The sequence below is a fragment of the Temnothorax curvispinosus genome, unplaced genomic scaffold (genome assembly GCF_003070985.1).
Source record: "Temnothorax curvispinosus isolate PA1 unplaced genomic scaffold, ASM307098v1 QBEX01010307.1, whole genome shotgun sequence".
NCBI classification, from domain to species: Eukaryota; Metazoa; Arthropoda; class Insecta; order Hymenoptera; family Formicidae; genus Temnothorax; species Temnothorax curvispinosus.
In genome coordinates this window covers 362,781-381,122 of record NW_020220087.1, presented here as the reverse complement: position 1 = coordinate 381,122, position 18,342 = coordinate 362,781, and the positions used below count along the sequence as shown (strand labels likewise).

Sequence of the window (18,342 nt, the reverse complement as noted above, 5' to 3'; positions counted from 1 at the left end):
CATTTTGCCGCTCGCGCCAACAGTTGCGGATTTTCCGCCTCCGCTGTACGCCGCCCTTCTCTCCGTCTTATCTGCGTCTTCGTCGTCGTAACCTTCGATTCAATGAATAAACTTTAAACACTCGTCGTCGTGACCTTCCATAAATCAATGCGGACGATACCGATCTGCAAGCATTCTCAAAAGAGCGCGCGGCGTCACTTCCGAGTTGCACAGCAACGCATATACGGTATACGCCGCGCAAGTGCGCTTAATGCGATATGTATCATAATATGAACAACGAACTCTCCCCCGAGCCTCGCGTCGGCTCGGCGACGAGGAGCAAGGCGGCGAGAAGATTGAGTTGAAAAAAAATCCGCAAACGCGGAAATGTAGCTCGCCCAAGGCCGCCTATATGGTCGCGTGGTGGGGCGAACACAATAAGATGATCCCGGAGACATGTATCTATATAAAAGGGATCGTTTTCCCGTAGTTGCAATCGCAGTATCGGTCAGTGTTGTCCTCTGTGTGTTCGCCAACAGGAATAAAGCTGATAAAACGCTTAACATGTTCAAACTGGCAAGTATATCCACCAGTACGCTCGTGCATGTTCGTTCGCCCACCTGTCTACAGTGTGATCGATTTGTTTCCGGCCGCGATACTTCCGCGACTTAATTCTCAAGCGTCGACACGGAGCGTTGCGTGCTGCATCATGTTTTTGAAAAATTCAGACGCCACTGCTACACGAAATTTTCATCGAGACACGGTCTTTAACGCGGTTTAAGATAAAGCTTTGTTTGTCGTTCCGAGTAGAATTCGGAATAAAATCCGGACGCTGAATGCATTCCGCGCCAGAACCAGCACCACGAGACTACAAAATTCTATGGAGTAACCGCTCAATTTCGCTAATAAACGCGTCGGCAGAGCACTTACGCCTCATAAATTCGTCGAGTTCGCCGAAATCGAGAACGCTCAGACACTCCGATCCGCGTGCGTAAAAGCGTCCGCGATCGATCCGCCCGTATATATAAATCCTTCTCAAAGCTGGAATCCCCCAGAGCGAGGAAAAGCGTTATTGCGAGATTACAGCGTCGTCGAAATCGAAGTGGAAACATTTCCGCGCGCGCGAAACTTCAGCGACACACGTCCGTGTGTCATGCGGATAATTGAATTACCGTGAAAGAGAAAAAGAAAAGCGTAGCGCTGTCATCGAGTCAAGGGAAAAAGGGGGGAAAGAAAAAAAGAGATCGGCGCTCTCGTTCTTGGCACGTGCGATCGTGTCGGTGATTAATTGGAGCGAGGTGATATCGAGCTCGCGGCGGGCGCGGTGGCAAAAAGCGGACCGATCAGGCGTCGCCAAAGTCATCCGGCAGCGCACGCTAAATGCGCCTCGCTTGCTCGCTCGAGCACACTCTCGACATTTTTCATAGCGCCCGTAAAAACCGTGACAAGGGAAAACGGGAGTAGGAAGGGGGAAAAAGGGTAGGTGGACGCGGGCAGACCCTGGGCGTGCGATTTAAGCGACGTGTCTCGCTTTCAAAAGCGTAATCACACCCTTATTGCTTTGCAGGTCCTGATAGCTATCGCGGTGGTAGCGGCCACATGCGCCCCGATGCCGGAACCGGCACCGGCGCCTGCTCCGGCACCAGGTCCCCTGCCACCAGGTTCCCTGCCACCAACCGCGTTGCTCGCCCCTGTTCCAGCGGTGGTCTACGCGCCTTTAAAAGTGTACCCGTATCAGCCGGCGTATCCTTTGGCGTATCCTTACAACAGCTACAAGTGGATCAACCCGGGCTCGCCGTACTCTTACTAAACATTGATTCGGGCTGTCCGGAGAATCGCTAACGCCATCGTGGTGCCCCTCGTATAACGCGATTCCACCGCAACGCGCCAAATGATTCTGTATCGTGGAACGTCTCCGAAATAAAATATTCTCTTGTCGCAAACGCCGCAGTGTGCTCGACTATGACAATCACCCCCCCTTCATCCTCCTATTCGCCCTCTTCCCCCCCCCCCCCCACCGACATCTCCCGACGTCTCCGTTAATTTCGCTCCGCGGAAAAGAGGATCCTCTCGTCCTGGAGCTTTTGGCAGACTCCGCGCTATCGAGCGGCCCATCAATTCCGTCCGTTTGTTCGCCGGTTGAAATTTATGAAACAACACGCGTTATACCGCATAATCGCGCTGTTCGCGGACAAGTAATTCCGTTTTAACCCATTATCCGCCAGCGATACATTTTCAGGGTAGTACGTTAAATTTTGGTCCCGCATTCTCTGCGGTATGCGCGATGCCGTAATAAACAATTCCGGACAAATAATGTGAAGCAAATATGAAACAGATGTGAATAGGAGTGTGTGAAGCAACAAGATTAAATGCTCATAACACGGGAGAGAGACATTTCTCTTCTCGCGGGATTTATTTTGCATCACTTTTCATCTTAATGAGCCTCAGCTCCGTCGTTAGATAACCTCAAGATATGTGAATGAATTAAGGCATAAATTACATGACAAAAACATGGAGAGAAAGAGGAAAAACACGAAAATTGAAAACAATGTAACATTAAAAATTCAAATATAATATTGTATGATATATGTTTCGTGAAATATTAAAAATCGTTAAACAAGTGGAAGATTATAACAATTTTTAACAAAAAAGCGATTAAATAATGATGATTTCCACATATTTAATGTGACTTCACTGTTCAGCAAAAAAAATGCACAAGAACGAGAATAATCGTTTCCCGTAGTTCTTTGGAAGCTGCATATCCTGTTTGCTAAATTGTTCTATTACGTCACAATTTTGAGAAATTTGCAGTTAAAATTGCATGCAAGAAAGGACTATTTTAGTGCATTTTGGCATATTATAATTACGATGTGTAACGTGTTGGAGAAGTTTTATTGCAATCAAAATTAAGTATGTTTGTTAGGACTTTCAGCCCTTAAAAGTTTGTTGAGAATCAATTATGATTAAAAAGATATTGATGATTAACATAGAGTCAAAGTTGTGATTATTAGGATCTATGAAACATTTTTCATTACTTTTTCTTCCGACTGCTGCCAACCTTTGGTTGGCGAAGACGAGGGAGTATGCGTTTTACCGAGGCCGAATCTTTGTTACCTTAGTTCTCGATAACTATAACATACTTTGATATGTGCTTCCGTATATAAGTTTCTTATTGATCAAGCAAGGTTTATAGCGTATAATTATTATCATTAACCGTTGTGTTAATAAAAAAGCGAAAAAACGATATATTACATTTACCTAGTGAACACAATGCAACATGTAACGTACAGGTTAGTTGTAATTTCCTACTCAACAATATAAATGCAATGTAACACGTGTGTTATATTATAGCCATTCACCTATAGATTAAAATGCAATTTGATTTTTTGATTTCAGATAAACCAGTCTGCCGGAATCGTGGGCACCGTTTTTTTTACATGGGTGCCATTCCGGTGATGTAACTCGCCATCGACGCTATATTTTTAAATAAAAAAATTTACACATATAATTTAAGATGTAATAAATATATAGTAAAAATTTGGAAGCTCTGTATTTTTTCATTTCGCCGCAAAAAAATGCAAAAAAAACCTTAAAAAAAACGGTCGTCACACGGGATGACCCCCTTAAATAGTTTATTAAATACAAAAATCTGCTTTAATGAAAATCACAACTTCAAAATAATACATTCAATTTTAATTACTTAATATAATCAGGATAAACTAATAAAATCTATTCAACGCACGCCACGCAATAATGTTAGGTATAATAAAGATATGTAACATATTGTCAGGAAAAGTTAATAGATTTATTAATCCAGTATGATGTTCTAACAGCTATAAAATTTGGCATGGCGTCTTCCGACTGCTCTTTTAAAATATGCAATTAATAAATATATCTATAATGCCTAATATAATAATAAGAAGAATAAATTGTAGTAAGTAATTAAGTATTTGTATATATTTTCAATCATATTTGTTATTAGATAATATTTCCTAATAGTGTGTCTATTGTATTAATATTTTATAATTAATATTATTCTTAAATTTTTAGAAGTTTTTAATTTTGTACTTTATACTTATTATTTTCTGCATTTAATTTTATACCTAGTTTAGGCAGCAGTCGGGAGTCTTTTTTTTTTAAACAATTTTTTTATTGTTTAATTTTTTTATATAAGTTTTTGTTTTTAACTTTTTTAAATGGTAGTTATTGTTTTTAAAATAATAATGTTTAATAATAAATAATGTTTAATGTTAAAAAATTTAAATTACATCACAATATATGGAGAGGTAAAAACCACAGTGGTGTAAGTCAATTTTTTAAAAATATTTTCTCGTGTGAATAGATACAATTTATATATTGTACAGATTGCATCTATGCAAACGAGGAAATATTTTTAAAAATTTGACTTACACCACTGTGGGTTTTTACCCCTCCATATATATTATATTCATCATTAGATCCTCTTTAGATTACACTATTTATGACCTTATATATTTCCCTTATGAAGACCTAATATAATTTTACAAAGGCCTGATTGTGATAACTTATAAGGGCCTTATAAAAAAACTGCGTTACACGATTACTTAGGTATCGATAAGGCAATAGTATCAGTTCCTGACAACTAAATCAAGCAAATATTATATGGTCCTTATTTGGACCCTAGTTTAATTTCCAGTCGGGATATCTTTGCCATACTATTAATGTACTAACAATTGGAGTAGGAACGCGCTTTAGAAATGTTTCTTAGAACGACGATTTGCTCAAATGAATTACAAATGTAAGCGTAACTTGCGTCAAAATAAAATTTGTTTAACTTTTATTAAATTCAATTGTCTACAGAAATAGAACATTAATGTATAAAGAAAAACAATGATTCTGTTTGTATGAAGAAAATATATATTTTATGTTTTTTTTAACTTTTTGGATTCTTTTAATTTTTGAAGTTTTAATTTTTGTTGTCTTTTCTGAATTGCGGCGTTATTAGCTTTACTTTTATCAGCATTATCTTCTATTATTTTTTTCATCATTTCGACAGCTTTTCTGTACATCCTGAACTATATCTACGTTCAAATTATCATCAAGATACTTTTCCGAGAATCCTTTCGGAAACATTGGCTTCGATAATAAAAATCGTAGTTGACTTTTCTTTGCCTTTAATTGTCGCTTCAACGCTGCTGCTGCTTCTTCCGATTCTGTCGATAAATAGCTAAAATAATCCCCAATATAAAATCACAATTAAAGTATTATCAAATTTGTAAATTGAAAGACATTGTATATAGTTAATTTTTTAAGAAGTATTAGAATTAAACGATCAGTTAAATAAAACTACTGTTCATAAATAATATAATTTTTAAATGTAACTATTTTGGACTACTGCAATAATTATATATTTTCTGTTTTATAAAAAATAATATATTTTCTCGAAATTGTAAAAAAATAATTATATTTTCGTCAGTTATGAAAGAATTTCTTATAAATACGTTCTTTAATTCCGAAACGATTGTTTCATTTCAAACTGTTATTGCGCTTGCAAGGCTGATCTATCTAAACAAGAGTGCAAACATGTCGCAATTGTGTGTATTTGTGTCAATGAAGAATGTACCGTACTACATCCACAACTGACCAGCCAATAATATAGAATAAATCTTATATAGTGATTGAATACTTCCAATCCGCAAAACACAAAAAATAAGGGTGCACTACAAACAGTTCAGTTTCACAAAGAATAGATGCTTCGGACAAATGCTGCTCAGTAGATGAAATTGGACACGTACAAAAAAAAATTCTGTCGCTAAAGTATCCATTTGCGAAATATTTACAAACTGAAAAATTAGCTCAATCGGAAAGAGCTTTTCACAAGCAAGAAAAAGAGAAGCATCTGGAAGAATTGCGTTTTGTATGTAAAGAATTATAAAAATTCCAAACTAGTGATACCTAGTGATACATATCACAGTTATGAATGACTTTCACAAGACAAAAGGTTTAAAATAATTTAAAAAAAAATTGAGTATAATACCTATCCTGAAAAGCTTCAAAACTCGTATAAAAATATTCAAGTGACGAAAAACGAATGGGTTCAAATTTGTATAAAGTCGGAAAGTCAATCGGGTTCAATGATTTAAGCCAAAGGTCTAAACGAATAAGGTGTTAATCAAAACGAGGAAACAAAATTTTAAAGAACTTGCCAATTCAATTTAAAAATAATAAGTTTCACGAAAGAATTATTGCAGATATGGCTCATGGTCTGCAAACTGAGATTATCGCGAGAAATTATTTTTGCATAATACTGCATGGATTAAAAGTGCAAAATCAAATTTCAGTTTGTCAGAAATAAGTTTGGGTTTGGATAGATTTTTTGGGGGTGTGGGAGTGCAGGGGAAAGGGAGGCCCTTCTTCACCTACTTCTAAATTTTTTTTATACTAGGTATATGTACACGGAGAGAAAAATCAAATTATTTTTACGTGATAATTTTTTCACCTTAAATTTCTATCTATTTCTCATGTTATTATCCTGTGAATTGAAGTATTTTTAACGTGTTTGACAGCTATCTTATACTAATACGCTTGTCCTAGGATTATTACTCGAAATAAATCTTTATTTAATAACAACGCCACTATAAAAACAGCAGACGCTCTGCCTCTTTAAATTTACATGCGACCCACCGGATTTTACCGTGTCGCTCATATAAAGTCTCAGCGGCCTAATACGTATTTTTACTAAACGCCCACCGAAAAATGTCGTGGGTCAATAGTAACTGTAAGACAGCTGAATGACACGCATTGGTGACGACGCTAGTAACTAAATCAGGTGGCGACGTTAGTAACTAAAACTTGGTAATCGTATGATAATACATATATCTATAAGGCTTTTCTAATAAAAACAGTATCCACCTTCTAAAAGCATGAATTTTGTAGGATAAGAAGTTGAATTATATAAATTTACGATAAGCTAGTTTCATCACTCATCAAGCCCACAGTTCAGTGGGATGTTTCATATACGTTCCCTATAATAAGATAATTTTTTTAATAGATTACAAACGGGATGAGGACAAACTGATGGACATTGAGATGAACTCAATAGGAACCACTAATAATCCCCAGGAGCATTCACTGTCAGTGAACTCGTTTGCTCGTCCGAGGGACGAGAGAAGATGGATAATAATGGAAGATGGATAATAATTAATATTATTGTAAATATAACATGAGAAAAGTATAAGGTATTTATAATACAGGTTCACATAGTATTACGACTTGATTTTTCTCTCCGTGTAGATATACAAGAATTATTTCAAAACTCTCATTTATTTCAAATTTTGCGCATTTTTACATTACTGCGCATGCTCTCTTTGATGCTCATGTATGTACTTGTACCTTGTACCCTGCCAATATAGCATATTTCTTAACCCGAAAATTGTCACTTTTAGTAGTACCATCCTGACCTTCCTTTCAACACCGTTAGTCCGTTTTGATGTTCAAGAATGGACACGTACGTGTGGATATTTTTCCTTCGCCTGAGCAACGAATGGTGCCTGATGATATCACGCGTGTCGTCGAGTCCGTTCCGCATAACATAGATTGTTTGCAGTTTAGGACACTGTTCGAGAATTGCGAAACTAGACATATAATACAAGTATATTTGTCTTAAGTTTTTACACAGTGTCAGTTCTTCATAGACATCGTAATTGAAAATCATATCGGAATTTCTCAAATTGACTTCTTCTAAGCATTGACAGGAGAAAAACAAGCTATGCAAGCTATGCTTATCGATTGTGCAATATTTCTTTACGTTGATTACGTCATTCCTGTAACAAAAGTCATATTATTATGCGGTTTTTCAATCGTAATAAGAAAAACAACATAACCGTTTCATGATGTTTGCAAGAAATGTAAATACACATTTTGATAAAGAATAATATGTGTTTTAAAAGAAAATGTAGCACACACGTACTTATCCATCATTGTCAGTTTTCGTAAATTCTTGCATTCAGCGAGAGCATGAATACCTCGTGATGTAATAATACTGTACCAGCCCGATAAATCTATTATTTCTAAATCGCCCCCCCGGACCCCCCTCGTTGGGAGAAATAACCCCCCGCAAGTCCTTCTTTAAGGGCTCGGAGGGGCTTCGCCCCCCCTCAGTCCCTACAAGTTCTTTTTTGAACTTTAGACGCACTTGTGATATAAAATAGTGCGTGTAACACGTGCTTCGGCTCGTGCGTCACTCTGCACCCGTGTCCAATTCTCAACTTCCCGCACTTGTTACACAAATAACTATTTATCATAACAGAAGGATGAATCCTTAGAGTATTCTTTTTTTAAATTTTGTAAGTTCAAACATTTGAAGAGAAAAGGATCCTGTATTAAATTATTGAGGCGTTTATTTACTTTGCTCATACGGCAAAACGACCTCATATCCAAGTATTTTATAGTATACTAGTATTTTATAGTATTCTCTTCTCCTCAAACTCACTCATTAATTAGGACCACCTTTGACATTCTTTCTCCTCAAACTCTAACCTACATCTCTTTGAATTCTTTTTTAAAAAATAAAAAATAATAGATAATATTATAGATGCAGATTATCATATTGTCAAATATTTCAAAAATGTATATATATATATATATATATATATATATATATGTATATATATATATGATTCCTTATATTAAAGTTTTTAAATTTTATTTTTACTCGCGCCTCGCGCGTTTTCACCCTCCGTTGACCCGCCATTATTAACTCTCTTTCATTTTCTTCCATTTTATTTTTTCTTTTCGAAATCATCAAAAAATTAGAAAAATTTTGGCACCGGTTTCAAGAAAATCAATTCTTAATGAAAAATTATCCATTAACCCTCCGTAGTCACACCGGGTCAATTTGACCCTCAACTTTGCTCGTAAATATCTTGCGCATAACTTGAAAATTCGCGGGCGTGACGCCCTCTAGCTGTAGTTTAAAAAAAATTTTTTTTTTAAACAAATTTTTCGCGAATTTTTTTTATATGTTAAAAATTCCTGAGGCCCTTCTTTTTTATAGCAATTAATTTAGCAATATCGCAAGTGCATTCGAGAATTTTTTCAACACGATCGGTGGATAAATGGTCAAATGGCGAACGGTCAAAGTTCGTCTCGGGTCAAAATGACCCAGAGTGACTTCCTTGTTTGAAAAAATAGGTGTGACTACGGAGGGTTAATAAAAAATTAAACTTATCCTCCAAAAATTAAAAAAATTTTGACACACTTGACTCCTATTTCATATATAATTCTTTAAGATTTGGTCAATTAATTTCCGAAAAATTGGAAAAATTTTGTAACCGGTTCCCAAAAAAATCAGTAACAAAAAATTATACACTTTATAGCAATCCCCGGGAAATTTTACCTCTATTTCATATGTAATTCTTTAAGATTCGGTCAATTAATTCCCGAAAAATTGAAAAAATTTCGTAACCGGTTTCCCAAAAGATCGGTAACAAAAAATTATACACTTTATGGCAATCCCCGGGAAATTCTACCCCTGTTTCATATACAATTCTTTGAGATTCGGTCAGTTATTTCCCGAAAAATTTGAAAAATTAAAAAAACCGGTTCCAGAAAATCGGTAACGAAAAACTATACACTTTATGGCACTCCCCGGGAAATTCTACCCCTATTTTATGTACCCTTGGTAAAAATTCGGTCCACTAACGAATGAGTAGTTCGCGGTCAGACATACATACAGACGACGGTACTTATATATATAGATAAATTTAATCAGGTAATTCACGCGTGCGTATCACATTTAAATTCCCTAAGAAGTTACAACTCGTAATGGATTATGAAACTTTGTTACGCATATAAATCTGCAAGAAGTGAAACTATATCTTATCCACTATGTGAGATACGTGTGAAGAACATATCAGCATACTAATGCGCGTTAATATAACGCATGCACTATTCTGATAAAAGATGTTACGGCGGCGCAACGCATAACCATTTCAGACTACTCTCATTATTACTATTATTACTATTCCTTTAATTTCATTTTGGAGAAGAGAAACTAATTTAGCTATATTTTATGCGATATGATCGCGCACTATTGCTACTTTAACTGTTGTTGTAGAAAACAGAGTTTTCACTTTTATTTTATATTATCACAAAAAAACACAACCGTCGCTATTTTTATTTAAATGGAGAATGCTCCATATTAAAGATAATAAGTACAAGGGATTTTACGTGTGAATAGTTTCCGTCAGAGCCTTCTCTTTCTTGGATAAAAAGAAACAATCGATTTTTTTAAGTATGCGAAAACCAGCCAAAATAAGAGCGCGCGTCACAAATCAGACAAGCAGAAAACTTGTCTCGAATGAAACGCATTGTATAATCGTCGAGATTTTATTTTTCCAGACAAGAACACAAAGAAAGACTTTACGCCACTTCTGTCCGTTAATTTCCAAAAGACCTCGGTGTCAACTTTATGCGAGCCATAAAACGATGCACTCGGTACTCTTCCGCGCCTATGACTCGTTCAAGGTGGAATACTGGACATGGCAGCTGATAAGATAAACCAGATGCAATGGGCAAACATCGAATAAAAATACTTTCGGAAGGACGAGGGATGAAGGAGGAACAATTTTGAGAATGATTCATGCTCGTAAAGCAGAACTCGTGAACTTGTACTAGTTGCAATGTATAACTGTATACGCATATTTGTGTGTGTGAGCAAGATGCAGTTATGCCGACTCGATATATCTATTTATATTGGAAGAGAGAAAAAAATACTTTTACGCGCGCTCCGGTTTATTGCGCCCTTAGTAATATACGTGTGCGTTCAATAAAATTGCTGCTAGCACAGAAATATCGTGGATAAGGCCGGATAACGTCGGCAGACGCAGAACGGCGAACGGAAGGCATAAAAATTTTTTCGCGGGACCAGCAAGGATATTATCTTTATAGCAGCGTTATTTTCCCTCCTTTATAGTGAGAGTCACCACTGGGATTTGGAGTTGCGCGACCAATAACACACCCGTTGGATTTATAATTAAAATTTTATTAAAATTCCATATGAACAAGGGTAGGGTTCAGGATGATGGCGGAATGATCCAGGTGAGAATCCGGAAATTTGTTGTTCGATGAAGTACACAAAGAAAAGACAAATGTGGAAAATGGGGAGATTTGACCGATCCTGCGCGGAGTGCTGGAGAGACCTGGTTGATCCGCGCGCACGTCCCTTTTTTTAGATCTCGCTCTCCCCCGCTCGGTGGGCCTGATGGTTCACGCGTGGAGAACGGCGATTAAGTGAAGTGTCGAAATCGGCGATTGGAGACTTGCGTGCAAAATTTTTTGTCTTCCTTTGAATTACGGTCTTTCCTTCGCATTAGGTCGATTTACGAGGGAAGTAGGGGATGTGTGTGTGTGGTTTTTTTTTTGCTTCCAGGGCTGCGTCGTCGTGACTCGGTGGTGGTGGTGAGTTTACGCTGGCTCTCTCAGTCTAACCATGCAGGGCGAGACCACCGTGTCCGGCCAAGACGGTCCTGGTGACGATAGCGGGGGTATGGACGGCGGGAGCGATGGGCTGGGCGATCACTGCGGCATGGCCAACGGACAGCGCCGGGGCGGCGGCAACGACCTGCGGGGAGACGATCGGGCCGACGCCGTGGCTAATCGCAACACCGGTGAGACCACCGGGATAGGCGAAGGCGACCGCCAGGATGGCAGCGAAGACAGCCTATGAAGAAGATTGTAAGATGGGCTTAGAGAGACTCTTGCACTTTGTTCTCTTTAACAGTCTTTCAGTCCGTCCGAAAGTTATCCTAGCTTGCATAACGTGTCTTCCCATTGGTGTCTCGGTTTCTTATATATGTTCCGTCGAAAGTTCACCGCGAGGAAATAGACAATGAGGCTAATTAAAATTACGCAATCGCTACAAATTACATCATCTCGATCTAGCGCGAACTATTTTTATAATCGTCCTATCGTCCCAGTCGTCGGCAGAACGAGATAAGATTAGATCAGCGCGTCCGTTAGTCCGGTCGATCGATTAAAAACGGAGCGCGTGCGATCCTTCTGCAAGAAATCGCGAGAGAACACGAAATCGATCGGTGGAATTGCAATTAAAAATGCAACAAGCGAACTGCATTCCGCTTTGACGGTGGCGGCTGCAGCGGCGGCGACGGTACCACCACTGCTGACTAACAATGTGCATGCTTCAGTGATTTCGTTCGCATAAGATTTCCGCGGGAAAGAGAGGTCGGGTTGAGTTGCCGGTTGCGTCGTCGAGACCGGTGAACGGCGTAAGGGCGAGTTCGTCGTCGTGTCGTGTCGTGCATATACCGCTCGCATGCCAAAGCGGAAAGGTCACAGCAAACGCGAAAGGGAGGAGAAGGAGGAAGAGGAGAGGCCGAGGGGGATCTTTTTTTTCTCGCGATTACATATATGCACACCGTGGGATAGCCGCCCGTCTCTTTATCGATCACACGGGAGACGCGAGAGTGACGACGACGACGAAAGGAGTCCCCGTCGGCGGTGTATTAGAGGCACTGTTTACCCGGGATGTACAAACGCGTCATTCCGAACCGGCGAAAAGGAAATCTCGACTCGGAGCTGGATGGATAACGGCGCGCTTTCGGCGTTAAAGCGTAACATCTTTTAGCGTGTATCTCTCTCTCTCATTCTTCGGCGGATCCTCGCTCGGTATCGTAATGATTCCTTTTACGGATCGACGGACAACACAGTCGAGAATTGTGTTTGCGATCGCACCCGATCGAAGCCGAGGGATGGAGTAATCGCGACGAGACGCCTCCGTTAAAATCAGTCAGCGGAAATATTGTCGCGTTCCCTGTTTGCGGAGAATTTACGTTTCGGAAAATCGATCGGCGTTCTATTGTATTCCATTGTGCGTATTCTTTATAGCGTTTACGGTTTCATCGATCACTTAGTCAATACGTTGGAGCTGACGGAAACGCGACGGAAACGCGTCGACAAACAAAGCGGAAACGATCGTCACCCGTTCCGTTTCGAGCGTCTTTATAATTGTAATCGAGGAAAGAAAAGAAGTTGTAAAAAAAACTATAGAGAGATTATAATTAGATGAATCGTTTTAGCTTACCAGCTTGAACATGTTGATTGGTTGTGGGATTGCTTGGTACTTCTCGGAAGTAAGTCAGCTTATGTCTCTTTCGGCGACTCGGGAGCCTTATATACCGCGCGGGATTTTTAAAAAACGCCATGAAATTGATCACGTGACCCCGTATCTGCATGACGATATCTGCCGGATAGTTAAATCAGCCGATCACTGGGCATGGTGGGGTGGCCGCGTGAACCAATCGTCTCCGCGTTACCAGCCCGATCGTCCCACCGATTCGCCAATAATGCGCTTTCAACCCCTCGCGTCGATTGCGAGAATTGGGTTAAGACACTCCGTGTTGTAAGGTATCGGTACGCAGGCACAGAACCGATACCTGGCACGACGATACACGCGCAACGGCGCGAGTGTGTGAATGTGTGGGGTAAGTGCGGTTTACTTATGTACACGGGAGAAAAATTGCGACCGGGTGTCCGCCGTCGGATGCAAATTTCTCTCGTAAAGACGGCAGCCAAGGTCTAAAACCCGTGACCTTCTTCTCTTCTACTTTTTCATACGAGATACGTCTACGAGAGCATTTATGGATCCCGATTATCAAGTCCCGAAATGGAGCTTAGCAACGAACTTCGTTCCCCGCATCCAGGTATTTTTGCGAGGAGCGAGGAATCTATTCGGTAAAAACTTTGCGAGTCAAAAACTTTGAAACCACGATGCAATGCTACTGCATTTTAATTAGAGAATTGTAGTCGGGTGTCAGCTAAGTGCCATGTTATAAAATTTCTTTTCCTTGCGGAAACATTTCGCAAGACTATCGTGTACCAAGACTAAGGTATTAACAGGATGACTGTGGGCGAGTGCTTTGCTAAGTAATTATATGAAATATTTGATGCCATGGCATCTTCCTAGGTAATTATATATGCTTTGGGAGTCATAAAGCACTCTTTTATCGGAATAAATAAAATTTATATACATATATCTGTATCTTGGAGGTAAAGAATCGTATCTCCAGTTTTGGTCAAGATTAGAGTTGATACTTTTTCCAATATACCAGGAGTTTAAATTGTATAATGGTAAAGAGTCTTATGTCAATTTATTACTAGTTCCTAAGATACATTGTTGAGAAAAAGTGGTATTGGAAATTGTCATAGAAATAACAAACTTTAAGTCCTGTTTTCTCTCTAATAACAGAGAGATACGATTTTTTATTTCTAAGGTAGACATATAAACATACAATATCTTTGCAGATATAAAACTTAAAATGTCTTTTTGGTAACTCAGAATATCATTTATAGAGCACTTGTTAGCTAATATTTGATACAATGTTGAGAAAAAGTTGTATTAGAAATTTTCATAGAAATAATAAACTTAAACCTGTTTTCCCTAAATTTCTAATAACGGAGATACGATTCTTTACTTCTAAGATATATCATTTCTAGAACACTTGTTAGCTAATCTTTGACTTGTATCATACGTTCGGTATAGATACAAACGTATATACTTCATATCAACTGTTATGATTAAATATTGGGATTATTCTGGCATCGAAATGATACGGGTCTTGATCGAATTTTGCAATCTACCCAGTCGTCATTCTTTTCGAATTAAGTATTATTTATTCTCATCGCGCTTAAAACCTACGGTTGGAAGTTCGATGCGACGATCGGGGCAATCACGGAGATTAGAATAGTTCCTGTCATTCGCGAAGCGAGAGTCTGAAATTAGGAGAAGAGCAATTTAATCAGCGCGACACGCACACACACATAGCGGCGGCGGATCCCAACCGCGGTGAGAGTCTCCAGGGATTTCCCGTCCCGAGCACGAGATCAAACTTTTATCAATGGGGGAGCTATTGCGTAAATTAATATCGGGTTGGATAACTCGGCGCGATATTATGACTCGGATTACGATCGTCGCGAAACGCATGGTAGCATAACAAGTGCGATCAAATATCCCGGGTCAAGTCGGGACTCGTGATAGTCCTCGGCGCGATAGTCTCCTCGAGTGGGTGTGCGTGTGGGCGCGGTGCGGTGCGAAACGATATACACAAAGGCCGAATGCATTTATTTATCAAACATCGGTCGTTAATGTCCTAGGTAAATCACGAGCAACGGTGAAATCATCCTCCTCAATCTCGCATTGATTCCGATAGCGGTTAAGCGCTGGAGATGGAGTTAATCATCCGTAGCGAGAGAACCTTGTGCGTGCAAGTATGCGTTTTAGATGCGGCAATATCTCACAAGTACAAACGCACGTACGCTCGTACAAGAGATCGTAACGGAAATAAGATCCCGCTAAATTTTCAGCGTTTCGGAGCTCCGCTTTTATCCGACTTATTGAAAGTTTCAATAAGGAGACCAGTGAAAATAACGCTGCTCCGCAAATGGAATATTTTCTCTCATCCGTGAAATTTATTTCGCTGGATAAACGCGCTCGTGTAATTTAGGATTCGCATTGTTGTTCGCGGAAAAACTGCAGCACTGACACTGCAAGTTTGATGCAAGATCCGAGTCGACGCGCGATGTCCTCTTGGACTTTCTGTCGGGCACAGGCTTGCACAGAGGGTTCCCCTGCCGTTTCTCGTCGCAAGAGGCGTATGGGACAGGAGGAAGATATATTTTCAGCGTTCTTGGCTGCAGTCGATCCAGTGACAAGAGGCCAGAAGATGCATTTGCGCACGTGGTAGGCGAAAAGACAATTCCCCGAGTTTGGCACGGTCTCCCTCGCCAAGCAATTCACGGAAGATCGATCGCTTCCGAAGATCCTATAAAACCATTCCTCGGATTCGGTGCAGTGGAAGTCCCATCTCTCTTGTCCTCTAATGCGAAACTGATAGCAGGTTACCTTCCTCCAAAAATTCGAATACGTCTTAATAAGTTTCACTCCAACTTATTCCAGCCGACTTTCTTCGTTATTCGATTGGAGATAATTTTTTTTACACCGTGGGAGCTTTTAACTCCGATCTTTTGCATGCACGAGCACCATTCAATCGAGCAGGCGTATCTTTATGACATCGTGCGAATAGATAGTAATAATTTTTGCCGTGAACAAGATATACGAAGACTACATTTCATTCTCACATAAAACAGAAGTGTCACGTAAGGAGCCGCGCGCGTATCGTTTACGTATAAATGTCAATTTATGTAAAGGCGCGTATGATTTTCATATGGAATAAGCCTCGATGTGAAAACTATAAGCGCTAGCGACAGTTAATAAACCTTCACGTAATGACGATAATGCTAATAATGCGGTACGTGTTACGATATATCACGCGACACGCTTAAACGCATTGTTCCACCTATTAATATCGCATTATATATTACAAGATAAATTTTCGAGTGTGGGTATAACGTGCGGCCATTACCACAATCGATATACCATAATGGAAACATGTCGATAATGTGTGCGTTACACCGCAGTCTATAATTATTGTCCGTGAGCGCATTGCATTGCTGATGAGAAATAAATATGTCACGGTAGAACCCGTTACGGAACTGCCGCCATGCCGCAAGAAAAGCGTTAGATTTCATCAGACATAAGGACACAGATTTGTACATATATTTTCAGTAACCTTACTTTAAGCCAATATAAAAAAAAAATAACGCAAGAATTCATCAATATCTTACAAGCTGCCTAGATAATTATATGTAATTTGCCGCTTTTATTTATCTGGTTCGTGTAACAGGTTTGCCTGTAAAAACTCGGAACTTGTCAAATAACTCATTCCGGTGAATATCGTTACGACGGCACACGCGTGACCACTTATTTATTAAATTTAAGGCAACCTTAATCTCGCTTTCAATGTCCGATATATTTTAGAAATAAAAAGATCGAACGTACACACACACACACACACACACACACACACACACACACACACACACATCGCCTTTGAATTAACATACGCAACACAACTCGGTCTGCGCGCGTCTGCGTCGAGTGGGGTATGTGTTAAAGCACCTTCCCACGTGTGCGCTACATCCACCACACGCTGTCCCTGTGCGCGGATATAAAAAGCGGACGAGTAGCACGTACCTGTCCAGGGAGACCGCGACCAGGCTGTAGACGGAGGCTGCCACGGAGACGCCCTGTATATAAGCGACCGCTTTGCACATGAACCATCCCAGGATCCACGCTGAAACACAAGTCCGTAATTTATCGTTTCGAGTATCACTCGTAGAAACTTCGGGCGGCTGCCTCGACGAGTAGCGGTCGAAGGGCTTTTTAGGGACTACTACTGGCGGGAGAGCGGCCGACTTACGAGGGCCGAACTTACTCAACAGCGAGGAACAAACGCTAAGTCTAAGGGCACTCGACGGAGATACTAATTGTACCGTATTACCAATGCGAACCAAAAAGGACGCGAATAAGTTGTAAAAATCGCGAGTTCTTTTATAATGTACAATCTTACGTAGCATTAACTAGCTTTTGGAAAAATTGGGATACGACTCTATTCGTACACTGAGAAAAAAATTTGTTAATCTCAAAAAATATTTAGTCCGATTCGAGCAACTAAATATTTTAGATAGTTTAACTAAACATTAGTTAAATTAATTAATTCTTGATTAAAAAATTAAGGTTGACATGAATGCATCATACCTTTTTTAGTGCAACTTAATAATTGTCGAAACAACTAATGTTTAGTTAACTAACTAACATGTTTAGTTGCTCGTATCGGACTAAATATTTTTTGGGATTAATAAATTTTTTTCTCAGTGTAATTTTCGATAATTTGTACGAAATTATAATTAACGAAAGTTTGCAGCTCATCAGTACATCAAAACAGATTATCTAAAGACACTTTAGGTTGTCTCGACGACGCGAATAACAGAGCAGAGAAAAAGTATTATTTATAGTTAAAATTAATTAATACTAATTAATGCTCGATTGCGTGGTCAGCGTGAGAAAAGTTCACGTTGTTTTATTATATCCCTGTTGTAACAAAAATAAAATAATTTGGTAGAAGTCTCGTTATTTTCGAGCGAAATAATGTCTGAATGATAGCATCGCGTGGTAGTTACATTATAAATCCGAGTGACCCATTTTTGCGGAAAAAAGCGGGCGACATAAGCGTGTATCAATTTTATTGTCCGTCACTTTTCTATACGTGCACAATAACTATTATATTCGTTTTCAAGAAGAATGTAATTAATCCCGCTCCCGAAAATGAGGGGAAGCTTAGAACAAGGGAATTTTCAACTACAGCCATCCATCATCGTCCCCGATTGATGGTACGGTAAATAATTATCTCACATAATACAATATTGAAAGCATTTGGTAGTATAATATGATCGATGGGAAAGTTTATC

General features: G+C 39.4%; 3 protein-coding genes across 3 annotated transcripts in view; 1 reads left to right on the top strand and 2 right to left on the bottom strand.

The window, feature by feature from the left end:
- The window catches only part of LOC112460058 (neuropeptide SIFamide receptor-like), a 61,860-nt gene that overhangs the window by 9,888 nt on the left and 33,630 nt on the right, over positions 1-18,342 (bottom strand). Inside the window, exon 2 of the mRNA XM_025024502.1 lies at positions 17,069-17,168. Within this exon, the coding sequence (XP_024880270.1) occupies positions 17,069-17,168 (100 nt within the window). The remainder of the gene's footprint in view (positions 1-17,068; positions 17,169-18,342) is intronic.
- Positions 464-1,922, top strand: LOC112460060 (cyclin-dependent kinase inhibitor 1C-like). The gene is made up of 2 exons (XM_025024503.1): positions 464-555; positions 1,547-1,922. Exons 1-2 carry the CDS (start codon positions 544-546, stop codon positions 1,787-1,789), a joined length of 255 nt encoding a protein of 84 aa, XP_024880271.1. The 5' UTR covers positions 464-543; the 3' UTR covers positions 1,790-1,922.
- LOC112460061 lies at positions 10,982-13,167 on the bottom strand. Its single transcript, XM_025024504.1, has 2 exons — positions 13,061-13,167; positions 10,982-11,680 (listed from the first exon to the last, which is right to left on the bottom strand). Exons 1-2 carry the CDS (start codon positions 13,070-13,072, stop codon positions 11,444-11,446), a joined length of 249 nt encoding a protein of 82 aa, XP_024880272.1. The 5' UTR covers positions 13,073-13,167; the 3' UTR covers positions 10,982-11,443.